The sequence below is a fragment of the Cervus elaphus genome, chromosome 9 (genome assembly GCF_910594005.1).
Source record: "Cervus elaphus chromosome 9, mCerEla1.1, whole genome shotgun sequence".
Lineage (NCBI taxonomy): Eukaryota > Metazoa > Chordata > Mammalia > Artiodactyla > Cervidae > Cervus > Cervus elaphus.
Genome location: NC_057823.1, coordinates 70,017,319 through 70,033,137, shown reverse-complemented (window position 1 = coordinate 70,033,137; position 15,819 = coordinate 70,017,319). Strand labels below are relative to the sequence as shown.

At 39.6% G+C, this 15,819-nt stretch overlaps 1 protein-coding gene across 1 annotated transcript; it reads right to left on the bottom strand.

The window, feature by feature from the left end:
* Positions 1 to 7,122: 7,122 nt before the first annotated feature.
* Positions 7,123 to 7,847, bottom strand: LOC122700499 (60S ribosomal protein L14-like). The gene has a single exon (XM_043913413.1). It carries the CDS (start codon positions 7,818 to 7,820, stop codon positions 7,179 to 7,181), a length of 642 nt encoding a protein of 213 aa, XP_043769348.1. The 5' UTR covers positions 7,821 to 7,847; the 3' UTR covers positions 7,123 to 7,178.
* Positions 7,848 to 15,819: the final 7,972 nt, after the last annotated feature.

Below are 15,819 nucleotides of genomic sequence, written 5' to 3'. Positions count from 1 at the left end.
TGGTCCTGCCTTCCTATGCAGAGGACGCGAGTTTCATCCCTGGTCAGGGAACTAAGGTCCCACATGCCGAGGAACACCTAACCCTGAGTGTGGCAACTACTGAACCTGAGCAACAGAACAAAGAGCCTGCATGCTGCAATTAAGACCCAATGCAGCCAAAGTAAAACAATTAGGATATAATAGAACATATGATTTTATAACTCATTTTTTCACTCAGTTATATATTGTGAAAATTTTCCATGTAATTAGCTATTTCCCCACATGATTTTTATTGGTCATCTATTTTTCTGTCGAGTGGATAAAATGTATCATAATCTATTCATCAAAAATCTATTAGAAATTTGGGTGGTTTCATCTTTTCATTATTATTTAAAAAGTTGTGTCTGATTTATGCCAGAGGTGACACTGCAAAGAGTGATGTTTTCATTAAATGAGGCTGTTCAATGTGATATCCACATAGTGAGTGTATTAGTTACCTATTGCCATGTAACAATATTACTGCAAACTTGTACTTTACCACAATACATACTTCTTTTTCTTTTTGACTGTGCCACATGACATGTGGGATCGTAGTTCCCCAACCAGTTCCCATACCCCTGCAGTGGAAACTCCAAGTCTTAACCACTGGACTGTCAGGAAATTCCCAACACACACTTACTGTCTTAAAGTTTTTGTGGACAATACTTGTGTTAAGACATAGCTTAACTAGTTCCTCTGCTTCAGGTTCTTACAAAGTTGCAATCAAGATGTTGTCTAGGGCTGCAGTCTCATCAGAGGCTCAACTAGGGGAAGGATCTACAATCTAACTCATGTGGTTATTGGCAGAATTCAATTTCTTGCAGGTTAGCAAACTGCGGGCCTATTTTTTTGCTGCCTGTTGGCCTGAAGCTACCCTCACTTCATTGCTGCATGCTTCCCTGCATGGAGTTCACAAAATGGCAGCTTGCTTCTTCAAAGCCAACAAGTGAGAGAGAAAAAGAGAGGGTCTCCTTTGAAGTTTAGTGTTACAGTTTTAAGTACCATAATCACAGACACATAATCACATATATTTTATCACCTTTGCCATATCCTATGGTTGGAAGCAAGTCACAGGTCCAGTGTATACTCATGAAGAGGGGAATCACACAAGAACGTAAGCACCAGGGTGGGAATCATGGGACTGCTCTATACTCTGCCTCAGTGAGGGTCCAAAACTTCCTTTTCGCCCCCAGTTTTATTTATTTGTTTGTTTGTTTATTTTGAGCTGCTCTGGGTATCTGTTGCTGCATGCAGGCTTTCTCTGGTTGTGCTGAGCTGGGTCTACAGGTTGTTGTGTGCACAGGCTTCTCACTGCCATGGCTTCGCTTGTTGCAGAGTATGGGCATGGGCTTCAGTGGTCATGGCACAAGGGTTTAGTTGCTCTGCAGCATGTGGGATCTTCCTGGATCAGAAATAGAACCCGTGTCCCCTGCATTGGCAAGCAGATTCCTAACCACTAGACCACCAGGAAAGTCCCCAAAACTTTCTTGATACATAGCACCTTTAATGTCTCAGTCATTTTTTTTAATGGCAGCTCTAGACCTAAATATATCTACCTAACAATTCTGTGTATTAAGTAATTAGGTCCAAGCAACTTAGTATTTATATAATGTACATAAATTAAAAGAAAAACAATATTTTATTTTACTTTCAAGCAACCATAATGTACATAAATTATATTTTATTTTACTTTCAAGCAACCATAATGTTTGCTACTGCAGACCTTATCAGGTGTTAGAATCTGATTGAAAACCACTACTGGTGTCACCTTTATGTCACAGGAACTTTGAAAACCCAGTTTTACAAAAATATGATGTTATTGAAGAGAATATAGTACAATTCAATATTGAAACTATGAACTACTTCAACTTAATAGTTTATGTGATACCCAATGGATGTCACTATGCTTCATTCAAAAATGTGAAATACCCCATGATACCTGTGTGCATTTACTGTGGTTCACAAGGGTAACTTGTTACATAGTTTGAGAGCCATGGCCAAATGGAAAAAATTTCCAGGACCTCTACTTCACACTATAAACAAAGTCAACTTCGGATAAATTGTAGATCTAAATGTAAAATAAAAACAGTAAAACTTTAAGAGGAGAACATAGGAGAACATTTTTCTGATCCTGGGGCAGGACAGTTTCTTGAATAGGATTCAAAAGGTACTAAGCATAAAAAGGATTGATTAATTTGGATATATTAATAGTATATTAAGAATTTATTTTCATCAAAAGTAAGTGAAAAGACATTTTGTAAAGTGGAAGCTGATATTTGCATTCATATATCTGACCAGGGGGTTGTCACCAAGATGTTTATAGAACCCCTGTAAGCCAATAAGATAAAGACCAACTACTCAGTAAAAAAATGGAGAGTAGACTTGAATAGACTTTAGAAAAGAGGATGTCCATTGGCTAATAATCTTATGAAGAAGTTTCAATCTTGTTAATCATTAGGGAAGTGAAAATTGAAACAATCGATACCACTACCGGATGACTACAGTTGTTTAAAAGGGGAAGTATCAAGTTTTATTGAGGATTTGAAAACATCCAAATTCTATTACAAAACTGGTGAGGGTGTAATACATTGTTAGACTCATTTTGCTAAGCTGTTTAGCAGTATTTGCTAAAGTAGATCATGTACTCTGACCCAGCATTCAAGGGCCAAGCAATGTCACTCCTAAGCATATACCCCAAATAAATGCAGATATACAGTGACCAAAAGAATGTTCACAACAGTCTCAGCCTGGGAACTATCCAAATGTCTATAAATTTCAGAATAGACAAATAACTTGTGGTGCATCCCCGTAATGGAATATTGTACAAAATGAACAGTCTACAACACATGAACAACATAATAGAATCTGATGAACACAATGTTAAGCAAAAGAAGCCAGGGCATCCCAATAATTCCCTCCCCTCCCCTAGCTACAAACCACATCCTGTGTGATTCCATTTATATAATGTACAAAATGAGGCAATATCAATCTATACCCCAAATGAATTGCAAAGGGCGAAGGTATTCAGGAAATGCCAACATACTACCTTCGCCCTTTGCAATTCATTTGGAGTTTAGGTGGATGTCTGCTCTTATGCATAAGCCACTCATATTGCTGACTCTCAGCTTTAAAGCACCCAACTGAGAGCCTTTCTCAACCATGCTGTCTACATAGTCCTCCTTTCTTATCCTCTTTTTAAGCTGCTTTTGTTTACAAACCCCAATGTCTGATAACTATGTTTTATTTATTTGTGTAGTTGCTTGCTTATTGCCATTCTCCCACTGGACTCTAAGTACCACGAAGATAGAAATGACATGTGTCTTGTCCACTATTATAATCCCAGCACCTTACAGAGTGCCTGGGATGGAGAAGGCCTTTATGTTAGTCAGACACTTTCAGACTTCTAACTAAAACAAGCTTAAGCAAAAAAGAAAATTTGGGCTCATGTAATTGAGAAGTTCTGGGGGAAGGTTCACCTCAGACATGGCTTGGTCCACAGATTCAAATATTATTAGCTAGCCCCACCCCTCCCCCACCTCCCATCTTGCCTTTTCTGCCTCTTATCACTATTTGACTTAATTTTCAGACAGGTTCTTTCCAGACATGGTAGCAAAAGGACTATCCACATCCTCAAATTTACTTTGGTCACCATCTCAGAAGAAAAGGAAGCAATTTCTGGTAGGGTTGTCAAGAGTCTTGGGGAGGATGCTCACTGGTCCAGATTAGGGTCGCATACCCGACAATGAGCCAAACACAATGGGGCTGAGGATGGAGTCCTACTCTCAGGCCTTGGTTCCTTGACTGTCTCTACAGGGGTAGATGGGCAGGAGAGGAGGCTCCACCCTACTCCAACCATAAGCAGATGTGAACAGGTGCAAGGCCACCTGGAGCTGACTTATTTGCCTATCTCCTAGTTTAGCTTACCACTCAGTCAGCTGCAGAGGCTCAACTCTCTTACTGAGTGTATGCAGTTATTAACCTAAAACCAGAATGAGACCTACAAGTAATCGGGCTATTTTCCAGTTAAGTGAGGTCAGCTGAAATTAAGTGCCTCCTTGAATCTTGATTGCCATTTTTAATCAGGCAGTATGTTGGCATTTCCTGAATACCTTCGCCCTTTGCAATTCATTTGGGGGTTAGGTGGATGTCTGCTCTTTATAACAAATACAGTGATGGAGTTCATATATAATGTTTTCCTCCCTTCCAACCCTTATCCTAAACTGGGTCTGTTTATAGCATTTTCTTGATCAATTTAAAGATCACACTCCCACCCTTCCATTTTATCTACCTCCGTCTCCTTCAATCAGATCAACCCAAAGTAGACTGAGCTAAGTGACAAACAGGCATTTTCTCATTGGTATGCAGAGGTACCTCAGATACATAAACTCACTGGCAGCGTTAGTATTCACTGCCTTGCAGACTCATCACTTTAGATTTCCAATTTGGCTCCTCTTTCAGGATTTGTCCATGACCTTGAGGAATTCAATTCCTTCCTTCTGGACCTTGGTAGCTCTCACTATAAAATTAAATAATTACCTTGTCTGCTGAACCAGATAGTTTCTGAAAACCCTCTCCCCTGCAATCTCTGATCTTGAAATCACCTTTCCATCCTCCTTAGCAATCTGGTGATAAGAAGGTTAAGATTAAGTGTGGGGTGGCTGCAGAATCAGCCACATGATTTGTGGGTCCTTCTACAAAATGAGAATGCAGTTTCTCTTGTCCAAAAATTATTAAGAACTTCAAGATAGCAACAGCAAGGTATTAAGCCAAGTATGAGGACCATTTGAGACTGGGGTCCTGTGTAACTGCCTGGGTCATACTTCCGTGAAGTCAGCCTTGGTGTCTGAATTAATCAGAGAGGATTAACCAGCTATGCTCATGCCTGTCCTCAGAAGTTTGCATTATGTCTCGACCATCTTTTCCTGGGATAGGAAATCAAATGCCTTTAAAATAAATGGATGATGTGACCAGGGGAGAATTTAGGCTGATTACTGCCCAACCTCATTTTTGAAGGGAAGCCAGGATCAAAGACTTAGAAAAAAGGCTCCTGATTTTTTGGGACTGTTGTTACACAAAGTTTATTGTTTTGTATACCCTTAGAAGTAATATGTACTCATTTATACCAAATGAACAACATGAAAGACACTGGTGGGTGACACGTGATCACACACAGGCACTGGGCAAAATGCATACATTTTCTTGTGTATGCTCTCTGCAAGTATTGATGGATGAGGAAGCCAAGGCACACAGAAACTGAATAACTTACCCAGGTTTGTACAGCTGGGAGCCAAGATTTGAACTCAAGTCTGACACCAGAGACTATGTTCGGAATTTCTACCCCACTGTGGTTGCCGACGTGACAGCCAGTCTGAACTCCTGCAGTTCCCTTATTAGTCCAGAGCCTAGCAGTTAGTGCGAACTCAGTGAAGGTTGGTTGAATGAATGTTTTTTTTTTAGTGAAGACTTATTCACACCACTGTGCTTTTACAAATATTACTTTCTTTTCTTGAAACATTCTTCACTCACAACTACTTTGTCTACCTGGAAAATATCTACTGATTCTTCAAGATTAATCTTAAATATTATATACAGTATGAAAAGACTTAACAGAACACTCCCCTTCCTGCATCCAGTGGACAGTCTTAAGCACTTTCTCCACATTTTAAAATATTTTTTTATGGCGCATCTCTTTGTGTATCAGTGATTTTTTTTAATATAAAGAGGTTTGTTCTGAAATGGAATAAAGATTCAGGCATACAACATGGCATCACAATTTTTAAAGGTTATATTTAATTTATAGTTATTATAAAATATTGGATATATTCCCTGTATTGTGCACTATAGCCTTATAGCTTAGTTTATATGTTGTAATTTGTATCTCTTAATCCCTTACTCCTATTTTGTCCTCCCCTGTTTCCCTCTCCCCATTTTTCTCTACATTGGTTAGCCCATTTCTGTTTTTTTATATTCACGAGTTTAATTTTTTAGATTCCACATGTAAGTGATATTATACAGGATTTTTCTTTGTCTGATTTATTTCACTGAACATATTACCCTCCAAGTCCATCCATGTTGTTACAATGGGAAATTTTCATTATTTTTATGGCTGAATAGTATTCCATTGTGTATATACCACATTTTCTTTATCCATTCATCTGTTGATGGACACTTAGGTTGTGTCCATATCTTAGCTATTGTAAATAGCGCTGCTATGAACATTGGGGTAGATATATCTTTTAGAATAATTAGTTTTGTTTTCTTTGGATATATACCGAAGAGTGGAATTGCTGGATTACATGGTAGTTCTGTTTTTAGTTTTTTTAGGGACTTCCATACTGTTTTCCACAGTGGCTTCACCAATGTACATTCTCATCAACAGTAGACAATGGTTCCATTTCCTTCACATCCTCACCAATATTTGTCATTTGTGTTCTTTTTGATAATAGCTATTCTGACCAGTGTGAATGACAGCTGATTATAATTTTGATTTGCATTTCTCTGACGATTAACAATGCTGAGCATCTTTTCATGTACCTCTTGGCTATCTGTATGCTTCTTTGGGAAAATGTCCATTCAGGTCTTCTGACCATTTATAAATCAGGTGTGGTTGGTTTTTTTTTTTCCTTCATACCTATCAGATTTGGTGACTTTAGGTTGTAAATCTAAGGACTGGTTTGTTGTTTTGAATTCTTAAGGGATATGTTTTTTTCCCTCTCTTAGTATAGATGTTGGGCAAGATCATTCTCCTTTCAGCTTCCTGGAAATTAGTGACGGGAAGGCTTGTTGATTTCTTTTTATTTATTTATTTATGGCTGTGCTGGGTCTTCCTTGCTGAGCACTGTGGAGATCAGGGGCTACTCTGCATTGCGGAGCACAGGCTTCTCATTGCGGTGGCTTCTCTTGTTGCAGAGCACAGGCTCTAGACAAGCAGGCTTCAATAGTTGTAGCTCACTGGCTCTAGAGCGCCGGCTCAGTACTTGTGGCACACGGGCTTCCTTGCTCCACAACATGTGGAATCTTCCTGGACCAGGAATTGAACCTGTGTCCCCTCCATTGGCAGGTGGATTCTTAACCACTTGATTACCATGGAAGTCCCAGGTTGTATTTTTTTTTTTTTTCAAAAAGAATCTTTATTCTGATTTGAATAGCCTCTTATGGACTCATGCTTTCTTGCCAGATGCCTTTGGAGCAGGTGCTTTCTGGGATGGAGCTTTCTGACCCTTCCGAGTTTTAGCAGGAGGTGCGGCCTTCTGGCCTGCAGCTTTCTGGGCAGGAACCTTCTGGGCTGGAGCCTTCTTACCCCCAGTGGTGATCTTTTTCGCTGGAACCTTGGCAGCGGCAGCAGCTGCTGCAACTGCCCCCTTAGCAGCAAGGGCTTTCTTGGGAGAGGCTTTCAGGAGAGCTGCCTTTTGAAGTTTCTTAACTTCAATTTTGATTAGTCTGTTCCTCATTTTCCTTGCCTTCATGACTTTGTAATGATCAAAATCTGTCATCTTGGCTTTCTTTTCTCTGGCTTCAATCTTCTTGGCCCACCTTTTGGCTGCCCACTTTGCATTGATATCTGCCTTCTCCCAGGCTTTCCGGACATACTTCTGGCGGGCACTGTGTGGGAACTTGAGGATGAAGTCAGTGGGCTGCATGCATTTGAAAGGCATAGCTTGTCTCCTTACTTGAGTGCAAGGTCCATCCACCAAAGCCCTGTTCTGATCAATAACATCTACAATCGCAACCAACTTCCCGGCATGAGGCCCAAAGGAGACGTAGGCCACCTGGCCAGCCTCTACGAAGCGCCTGAACACCATGTTGGCAGCGTTCGGCGAGAAGCCCAGGTTGTATTTTTGATGTTGAGTTGTATGAGCAGTGCTTGTATTTTGGATATAAACCCCTTATTGGCCATGTCACTTGCAAATATTTTCTCTCATGGTATAGGTTGTGTTTTCATTTGTTGATGGTTTCCTTTCTTGTACAAAAGTTTTTAAGTTTAACTAGGTACCATTTGTTCATTTTTGCTTTTATTTCTTTTGCCTTAGGAGACACATCCAAAAAAAATTATTGGTATGATTTATGTCAAAGAGTGTTCTGCCTACCCTTAATGTTCTGGTGTTGTAATGTTGATAACTGTTGAGAAAAATTATCCAAAAATTGGAAATGAGGCAAAAGGAGAATTACAGTTCCTTTCAGTGACATCCAAATACAGTGGCTCTCAAACGTGCTTCAGCATCAATATAATCTGAGAACAAAACATCAACAACATCAGCATATGTGTGTGTGTGTGTGTGGGTGGGTGGGTGGGTGGGTGGGTGTGGGTGTGGGTGTGTGTGTATCTTTGCTTTTTTCCTTTGCTTTTTGATTCTCTTCTTTTCACAGCTATTTGTAAAGCCTCCTCAGACAACTGTTTTGCCTTTTTGCCTTTCTTTTTCTTGGGGATGGTCTGGATCCCTCTCTTCTGTACAATGACACCAACCTCTGTCCATAGTTCATCAGGCACTCTGTCTATCAGATTTAATCCCTTGAATCTACTTCTCACTTCCACTGTATAATCATAAGAGATTTGATTTAGGTCATACCTGAACGGTCTAGTGGTTTTCCCTACTTTCTTCAATTTAAGTCTGAATTTGGCAATAAAGAGTTCAGGATCTGAGCCACACTCAGCTCCTGGTCTTGTTTTTGCTGACTGTATAGAGCATCTCCATCTTTGGCTGCAAAGAATATAATCAATCTGATTTCAGTATTGACCATCTGGTGATGTCCATGTATAGAGTCTTCTCTTGTGTTGTTGGAAGAGGGTGTTTGCTATGACCAGTATGTTCTCTTGGCAAAACTCTAATAGCCTTTATCTTGCTTCATTCTGTATTCCAAGGCCTAATTTGCCTGTTACTCCAGGTGTTTCTTGACTTCCTACTTTTGCATTGCAGTCCCCTAGAATGAAAAGGACATCTTTTTTTGGGTGTTAGTTCTAGAAGGTCTTGTAGGTCTTCATAGAACCATTCAACTTCAGTTTCTTCAGCATTACTGGTTGGGGCATAGACTTGGATAACCATGTTATTGAATGGTTTCCCTTGGAAATGAACAGAGATCATTCTGTCGTTTTTGAGATTGCATCCAAGTACTGCATTTTGGACATTTTGTTGACTATGATGGCCATTCCATTTCTTCTAAGGGATTCCTGCCCACAGTAGTAGATATAATGGTCATCTGAGTTAAATTCACCCACTCCAGGCCATTTTAGTTCACTGATTCCTGAAATGTCTATGTTCACTCTTGCCATCTCCTGTTTGACTACTTCCAATTTGTCTTGATTCATGGACCTAACATTCCAAATAGGGAAAGGAGTATGTCAAGGCTGTATACTGCCACCCTGCTTATTTAACTTATGTGCAGAGTACATCATGAGAAACACTGGGCTGAAAGAAGCACAAGCTGGAATCAAGATTGCCACGAGAAATATCAATAACCTCAGATATGCAGATGACACCACCCTTATGGCAAAAAGCGAAGAGGAACTAAAAAACCTCTTGATGAAAGTGAAAGAGGAGAGTGAAAAAGTTGGCTTAAAGTTCAACATTCAGAAAACTAAGATCATGGCATCTGGTCCCATCACTTCATGGGAAATAGATGGGGAGACAGTGGAAACAGTGGCAGACTTTGTGTTTTGGGGCTCCAAAATCACGGCAGATGGTGATTGCAGCCATGAAATTAAAAGACGCTTACTCCTTGGAAAAAAAGTTATGACCAACCTAGACAGCATATTCAAAAGCAGAGACATTACTTTGCCAACAAAGGTCCATCTAGTCAAGGCTATGGTTTTTCCAATGGTCATGTATGGATGTGAGAGTTGGACTATAAAGAAAGCTAAGTGCCAGAGAATTGATGCTTTTGAACTGTGGTGTTGGAGAAGACTCTTGAGAGTTCCTTGGACTGCAGGGAGATCCAACCAGTCCATCCTAAAGGAAATCAGTCCTGATTATTCATTGGAAGGACTGATGCTGAAGCTGAAACTCCAATACTTTGGCCACGTGATGCGAAGCGCTAACTCATTTGAAAAGACCCTTTGATGCTAGGAAAGGTTGAAGGTGGGAGAAGGGGATGACAGAGAATGAGATGGTTGGATGGCATCACCAAGTCGATGGACATGAGTTTGAGTAAACTCTAGGAGTTGGTGATGGACAGGGAGGCCTGGTGTGCTGCAGTCCATGAGGTCGCAAAGAGTCAGACATGACTAAGCAACTGAACTGACTGTGTGTGTTTATACACATACATTTTATATATATATATATATATATATATATATATATATATATATATATATGCACTACATGTAAGTGAAATGAATGAAAGCAGTGATACAAGGGAAGAGTTAGTATTACTTTGTTATTATAATGTACTCATGCTACCTGTGAAGTGGTATAGTGTTGTTTGAAAGTAGACCTGAATTAGCTGTAAATGTGTATGGCAAACTCTAGAGCAACCACTAAAAAAATTAAAAAAAAAAGATAACTGATATGCTAAGAGAGAAAATGGAATCATATCAGTTCAGTTCAGTCACTCAGTTGTGTCCGACTCTTTGTGACCCCATGGACTGCAGCACGCCAGGCCTCCCTGTTCATCACCAACTCCCAGAGTTTACTCAAACTCATGTTCATTGAGCTGGTGATGCCATCCAACCATCTCATCCTCTGTTGTCCCCTTCTTCTCCCACCTGCAATCTTTCCCAGCATCAGGGTCTTTTCAAATGAGTCAGTTCTTCGCATCAGGTGGCCGAAGTATTGCAGCTTCAGCTTCAGCATCAGTCCTTCCAATGAATATTTAGGACTGATTTCCTTTAGGAGGGATTGATTGGATCTCCTTGCAGTCCAAGGGACTCTCAAGGGTCTTCTCCAACACCACAGTTCAAAAGTATCAATTCTAAAAAAAAAAAAGCATCAACTCTTCAGCACTCAGCTTTCTTTATAGTCCAACTCTCACATCCATACAAGTGTGGATGTATGGAATCATATATTATGTTCAAATAAAACCACCAAAGGCAGAAAAAGAGTAGAAGATAAAAGTAGGAGCAATGAACAAAGGCATCAAATAGAAAACAATAGCAAATATGATAGATAATAATCCAACTTTATCAATAACCACTTGGAATGTCAATGGTATAAATGACCAATTTTAAGAAAGAGATAATCAGAATGTTTCAAAAGACAAGATGTATACAAAAACCCACTATATATATGTGTGTGTGTATGTATATACATATATATAAATTAAAAGGATAGAGAAAAAGATATTATTCTAACACTATCCAAAAGAAAAGAAATTGGGAGGAGCTTTATTAATTTTTAGATGGAGAAGACATGAAAGCAAGGAAAGCTCACCAGGGATGAAGAAGGGGAAGGTTGTACGTGAGTTGGCAAGTGTAAGGAATTCTCTCTACTTTCTGTTAAACTTTGTGGTGAACCTAAATCTGCTATAAAATAATAAAATTTGTTAATTAAAAAATATACTTCTTTTACATTCTAGTGAAACTTTTCTTTTAGATTCTTGTTTCTGCCAATGCCTCTTTCCTGGCTGTGTGGGCACTACCCTGATGGAAGTGCTCCTGAGAATGGCCTGAAATCAGTCCCATTTGCAGAGAGACAAGGAGGCGAAGCAAAAAAAGTCGGGGGTGGGCAGTTTGGCCAGGAATTTGAAGCTAGGATGCCCTGAACATTTGGGCATGGAAGATCCCACAGTCACCTCAGGCAACTTTTCACTCAGCCTGCTCCTTTGTTGTAATACCAAAGTAGCATATGTGGGCTTCCCTGATAGCTCCATTGGTAAAGAATCCTGCAATGCAGGAGACCTGGGTTTGAGCCCTGGGTTGGGAAGATCCCCTGGACGAGGGCTTGGCAACCCACTCCAGTGTTCTTGCCTGGAGAATTCCATGAATAGAGGGGCCTGGCAGGCTACAGTCCATGGGGTCACAAAGAGTTGGATACAACTGAGCAACTAAGCCCAGCAGAGCACACTTTACATGGAACCATGTTATACTTCCAAAGTTTGATTCTTTATGACCTTCAAAATCAATAATACCATATGGTTTAACCTAAAATCTCTCATGGGACTGTTACAAGAACTACATGAGATAATATAGGTACTGTGCTTGGCACCATTTGAGGTACTTAATACATGATAGTGATTATTATTATTATTATTATCCACAATCCTGGAGACATTACCCGGTAGTAGGAAATCAAGAGACCCAAGTCACACATCAAGATAATTGGTTACTGTGTATAACTAGCCCTTTATCTGGCAGCTCCTACCTCCTTCTCTCTTTCCCCTACCTCCCCCTACCCTAATCTTTATAGTGGAGACCTTATCTTAGAAATATTTGTTTTGGTAGATTCTCACAAAGGCCAGGCATATAGTAAATGCTGTTGGTTAAGTAAGTGATTCTGAGAACTTTATGGGTTTCCTACAGGTTAGGGGGATATTTGCATTTTCTGTGGGTAAAAACTCAAAATTAGAGATGAAAACCTTGTTTGGAGCTTTCACTGTCATGGGCCAGGGTTCAATACCTGGTTGGGAAACTAAGATCTCACAAGCAGTGAGGCTTTAAAAAAAAAAAAAGAAGTACTAACATGTGTAACATTATGGCTGAATCTCAAATGCATTATGCTCAGTGACAGAAGCCAGACTCCAAAGGCTGCATTCTGTATGGTTCCATTTATATAACATTCTAGAAAAGGCAACACTATAGGGACGTGGCTTCCCAGGTGGCACTAGTGGTAAAGAACCCACCTGCCAATGCAGGAGACATAAGAGACGGGGGTTCGATTCTTGGGTCATGAAGATCCCCTGGAGGATGGCATGGCAACCCACTCTAGTATTCTTGCCTGGAGAATCCCATGGACAGAGGAGCCTGGTTAGCTACTTTGTCCATAGGGTCACAAAGAGTTGGACATGACTGAAACAACTTAGCATGTATGCACATAGGGGGATAAAACAGATCAGTGATTGCCAGAGGTTAGAACTGACAGGAGACAGGAGTGTGATCTTGATTGTGGAAGTGGTTATTAGATTATATGCATTTGTCAAAGCTAATAGCCATGTGTACGAAAAACAAAAAAATGGAGAATGTTGATGTATTAAATTATACTAGAATAAACTGAACTTAAAAAAAAAAGAGCTAGTTGCTGGGAAATGGTTTACAAAGGAAAGCTATCATAGGGCCAACATTATTTTCACAGTAAGGGCCCATGAGGACAATTCTTCCATGAGCATCTTGGAAGTTTGTCCTGAACCAGAGTAAAAGAATTATTATTAGTTATTTAATTTATTGGAGAAGGGAATGGCAATCCACTCCAGTATTCTTGCCTGGAGAATTCCATGGACAGAGGAGCCTGATGGGCTACAGTCCATGGGGTTGCAGAGTCAGACACAACTGAGCAACTAACACACACATTTAATTTATAATTTACTTAAACATTTATTGTCTGTCTTCCAAATGTGGATGAGAGAAGGAAAAAGTCCAGCTCCTGTTCACAAGGGACTCATAATGTAGTGGATGTGGGGTAAGAAAAAGACAATTATTAATACAGCATAATATGATAATTATCTTTGATAATAATTAAGGAATCAGTATGTAATTAAATTCTTCACACGTTATACAACTAAAAGCACAAGCTAAACATTATGAATACGGTCCCTACCCCCACATTATTAACAGTAGAATGAGAATAATTAAAATTAGCATGTGTTAACTGCTTACTATGTGAGAGGTACTAGTCTAAGCACCCATTTCAGCCTCACAAAAATTCTATCATTTAGGAACTATCATTGTTAGCATCTTTTATAGATGAGGCAACAAAATCACAGAAAAGTTTATTTGCCTATGGTCACACAGCTGGTAAAGAAAAGAAAAGGGATTGAAGCCATGGAAGCATGGCCACATTCTAACTATGATATTATACTTTCACTGTAGCTCAAAGGAACAGTGACCTGGTTCACCTGGACTCCTGAAATCTGGAACTAGTGAGTCTCACTCTGCCTCAGTTTCCCTAACATCAGAGGAGAGAGTCAAGCTTGTGTATAGAGGTCAAGTATGCAAAACTCTCTTCACAAGACACCAAGATGAACCATTATTCCTTTTGTGTTTCTTTCCCGTGTTTACCATTTATCCACCCACCCCTACTGCTAAAGTTACACAGTAAGTACATAAATATTGTAGAAAATAGAAGAGGCAAAACAGACAAACAAAAAATGATGAACAAAACCAAACCAAACATAAAACCCTTCATCCTTCCATAGTCTCACCATCCAGAGGTAACTGCCACTACCATTTTGGCACATTTCCTTCTAGTCTTTTTAAAAAGTTTTTTATTTACATAGCTGAGATCATACTTACATTTGTAATTTTGGACATTGTTTTTTTTCACTTAACATCAGAGCATAAACTCTTTGCAAACACTATTTTAAGTGGCCACATAGTAACCCATCATATGAATATTCTATAATTTATTAACTGTCCCTTCACAGTTGGATATTTAGGTTGTTTCCAATATTTTCACTATTATAAATAACACTACTATTAACATTCTAGTCCATAAATCACAGATTATTTTTTTAGGCTAGTTTCCCAGAAATGTAATTACTAGGTTAAATGGCATGAATATTTTAAAGATTATGTAGAGATGTAGTACTCTTTATAAATAACAAACACATTCTTTATAAATAAATGGAAAGTCTTATGGGGGGGTTAAAAGTTGATGTGTATATGTTTGTTTCTGTATATAAGTGTGGAAGGGAGTAGATGAGAGACAGAATTGGGAAATTTCTCATTTTTTGGTCAGTGCAGAGACCACCAAACTTTTTCTCTCATGAGCTACTTCCCAATTTTCAGGTACCTCAGCTGATTAAATATTGATCAACTGAGGGTCAGGAAATGGGAGCACATTTCAGGTATGGAGCTTGGATGCCTTTTGCAAGTAGACTGTCCCTAGAATGAGTTAGACTTGATACTTTAGCATTTTTTACCTCGTACAGCACTTTCACCACCATTATCTCAATAACTTCTAGGTCCTGAGTGAGATGGACTGGGGTGACCATTACTATTGGGCTATTGGTCAGAAACTCAGGCCCAGAAAGGAGAAGTATCTAGAAGACTTACCCAGAGTCACAGAGTTGGTTGGAGAGAGCTGGGTCTAGAATTCTAGTCTCATGTTTCTAGGGCTAGAGCCCCTGTTTCGGACTAAATTGTATCCTCCCCACCCCCATTCATATGATGAAGCCCTAACCCCCAATGTGACTCTATTTGGAGACAGGGCCTATAATGACGTAGTAAGGTTAAATGAGGCTATACCTGATTGGATAGGATTAGTGTCTTCATAAGAGGAAGATCAGAGCTTCTCTCTCTGCATACTCACACAGAGAAGAGGCCATGTGAAAATACAGCAATAAGACAACTGTCTAGAAGCCAGGAAAAGAAGTCTCACCAGAAAACAATCCTGTCAACACCTTGATCTTGGACTTTGAGCCTCCAAAACTGAGGAAATTAATTTCTGTTGTTTAAACCACCCCCAGTCAGTGGTATTCAATTGTGCAAAGCTCCGAAGACTAATACAGATTTTGGTACCAAGAAGTGGGGTCATGCAAAAACAAATGCCTAAAATTGTAGAGATGACTTTGAAACTGGGTAATAGGTAAAAGCTGGATAAGCTTTGAGGTCCATGCTACAACAACCTAGATTGCCTTGAAGGGGCTGTTGGTAGAAATGTGATGTTAAAGGCAATTCTGGTGAGTGTTCAGAAAGAAAACAGAAGTAGTGCAAAG

Coding starts and splice junctions, on each gene's coding strand:
- LOC122700499 (XM_043913413.1), bottom strand. CDS start 7,820: ATGGTGTTCAGGCGCTTCGTAGAGGCTGGCCAGGTGGCCTACGTCTCC.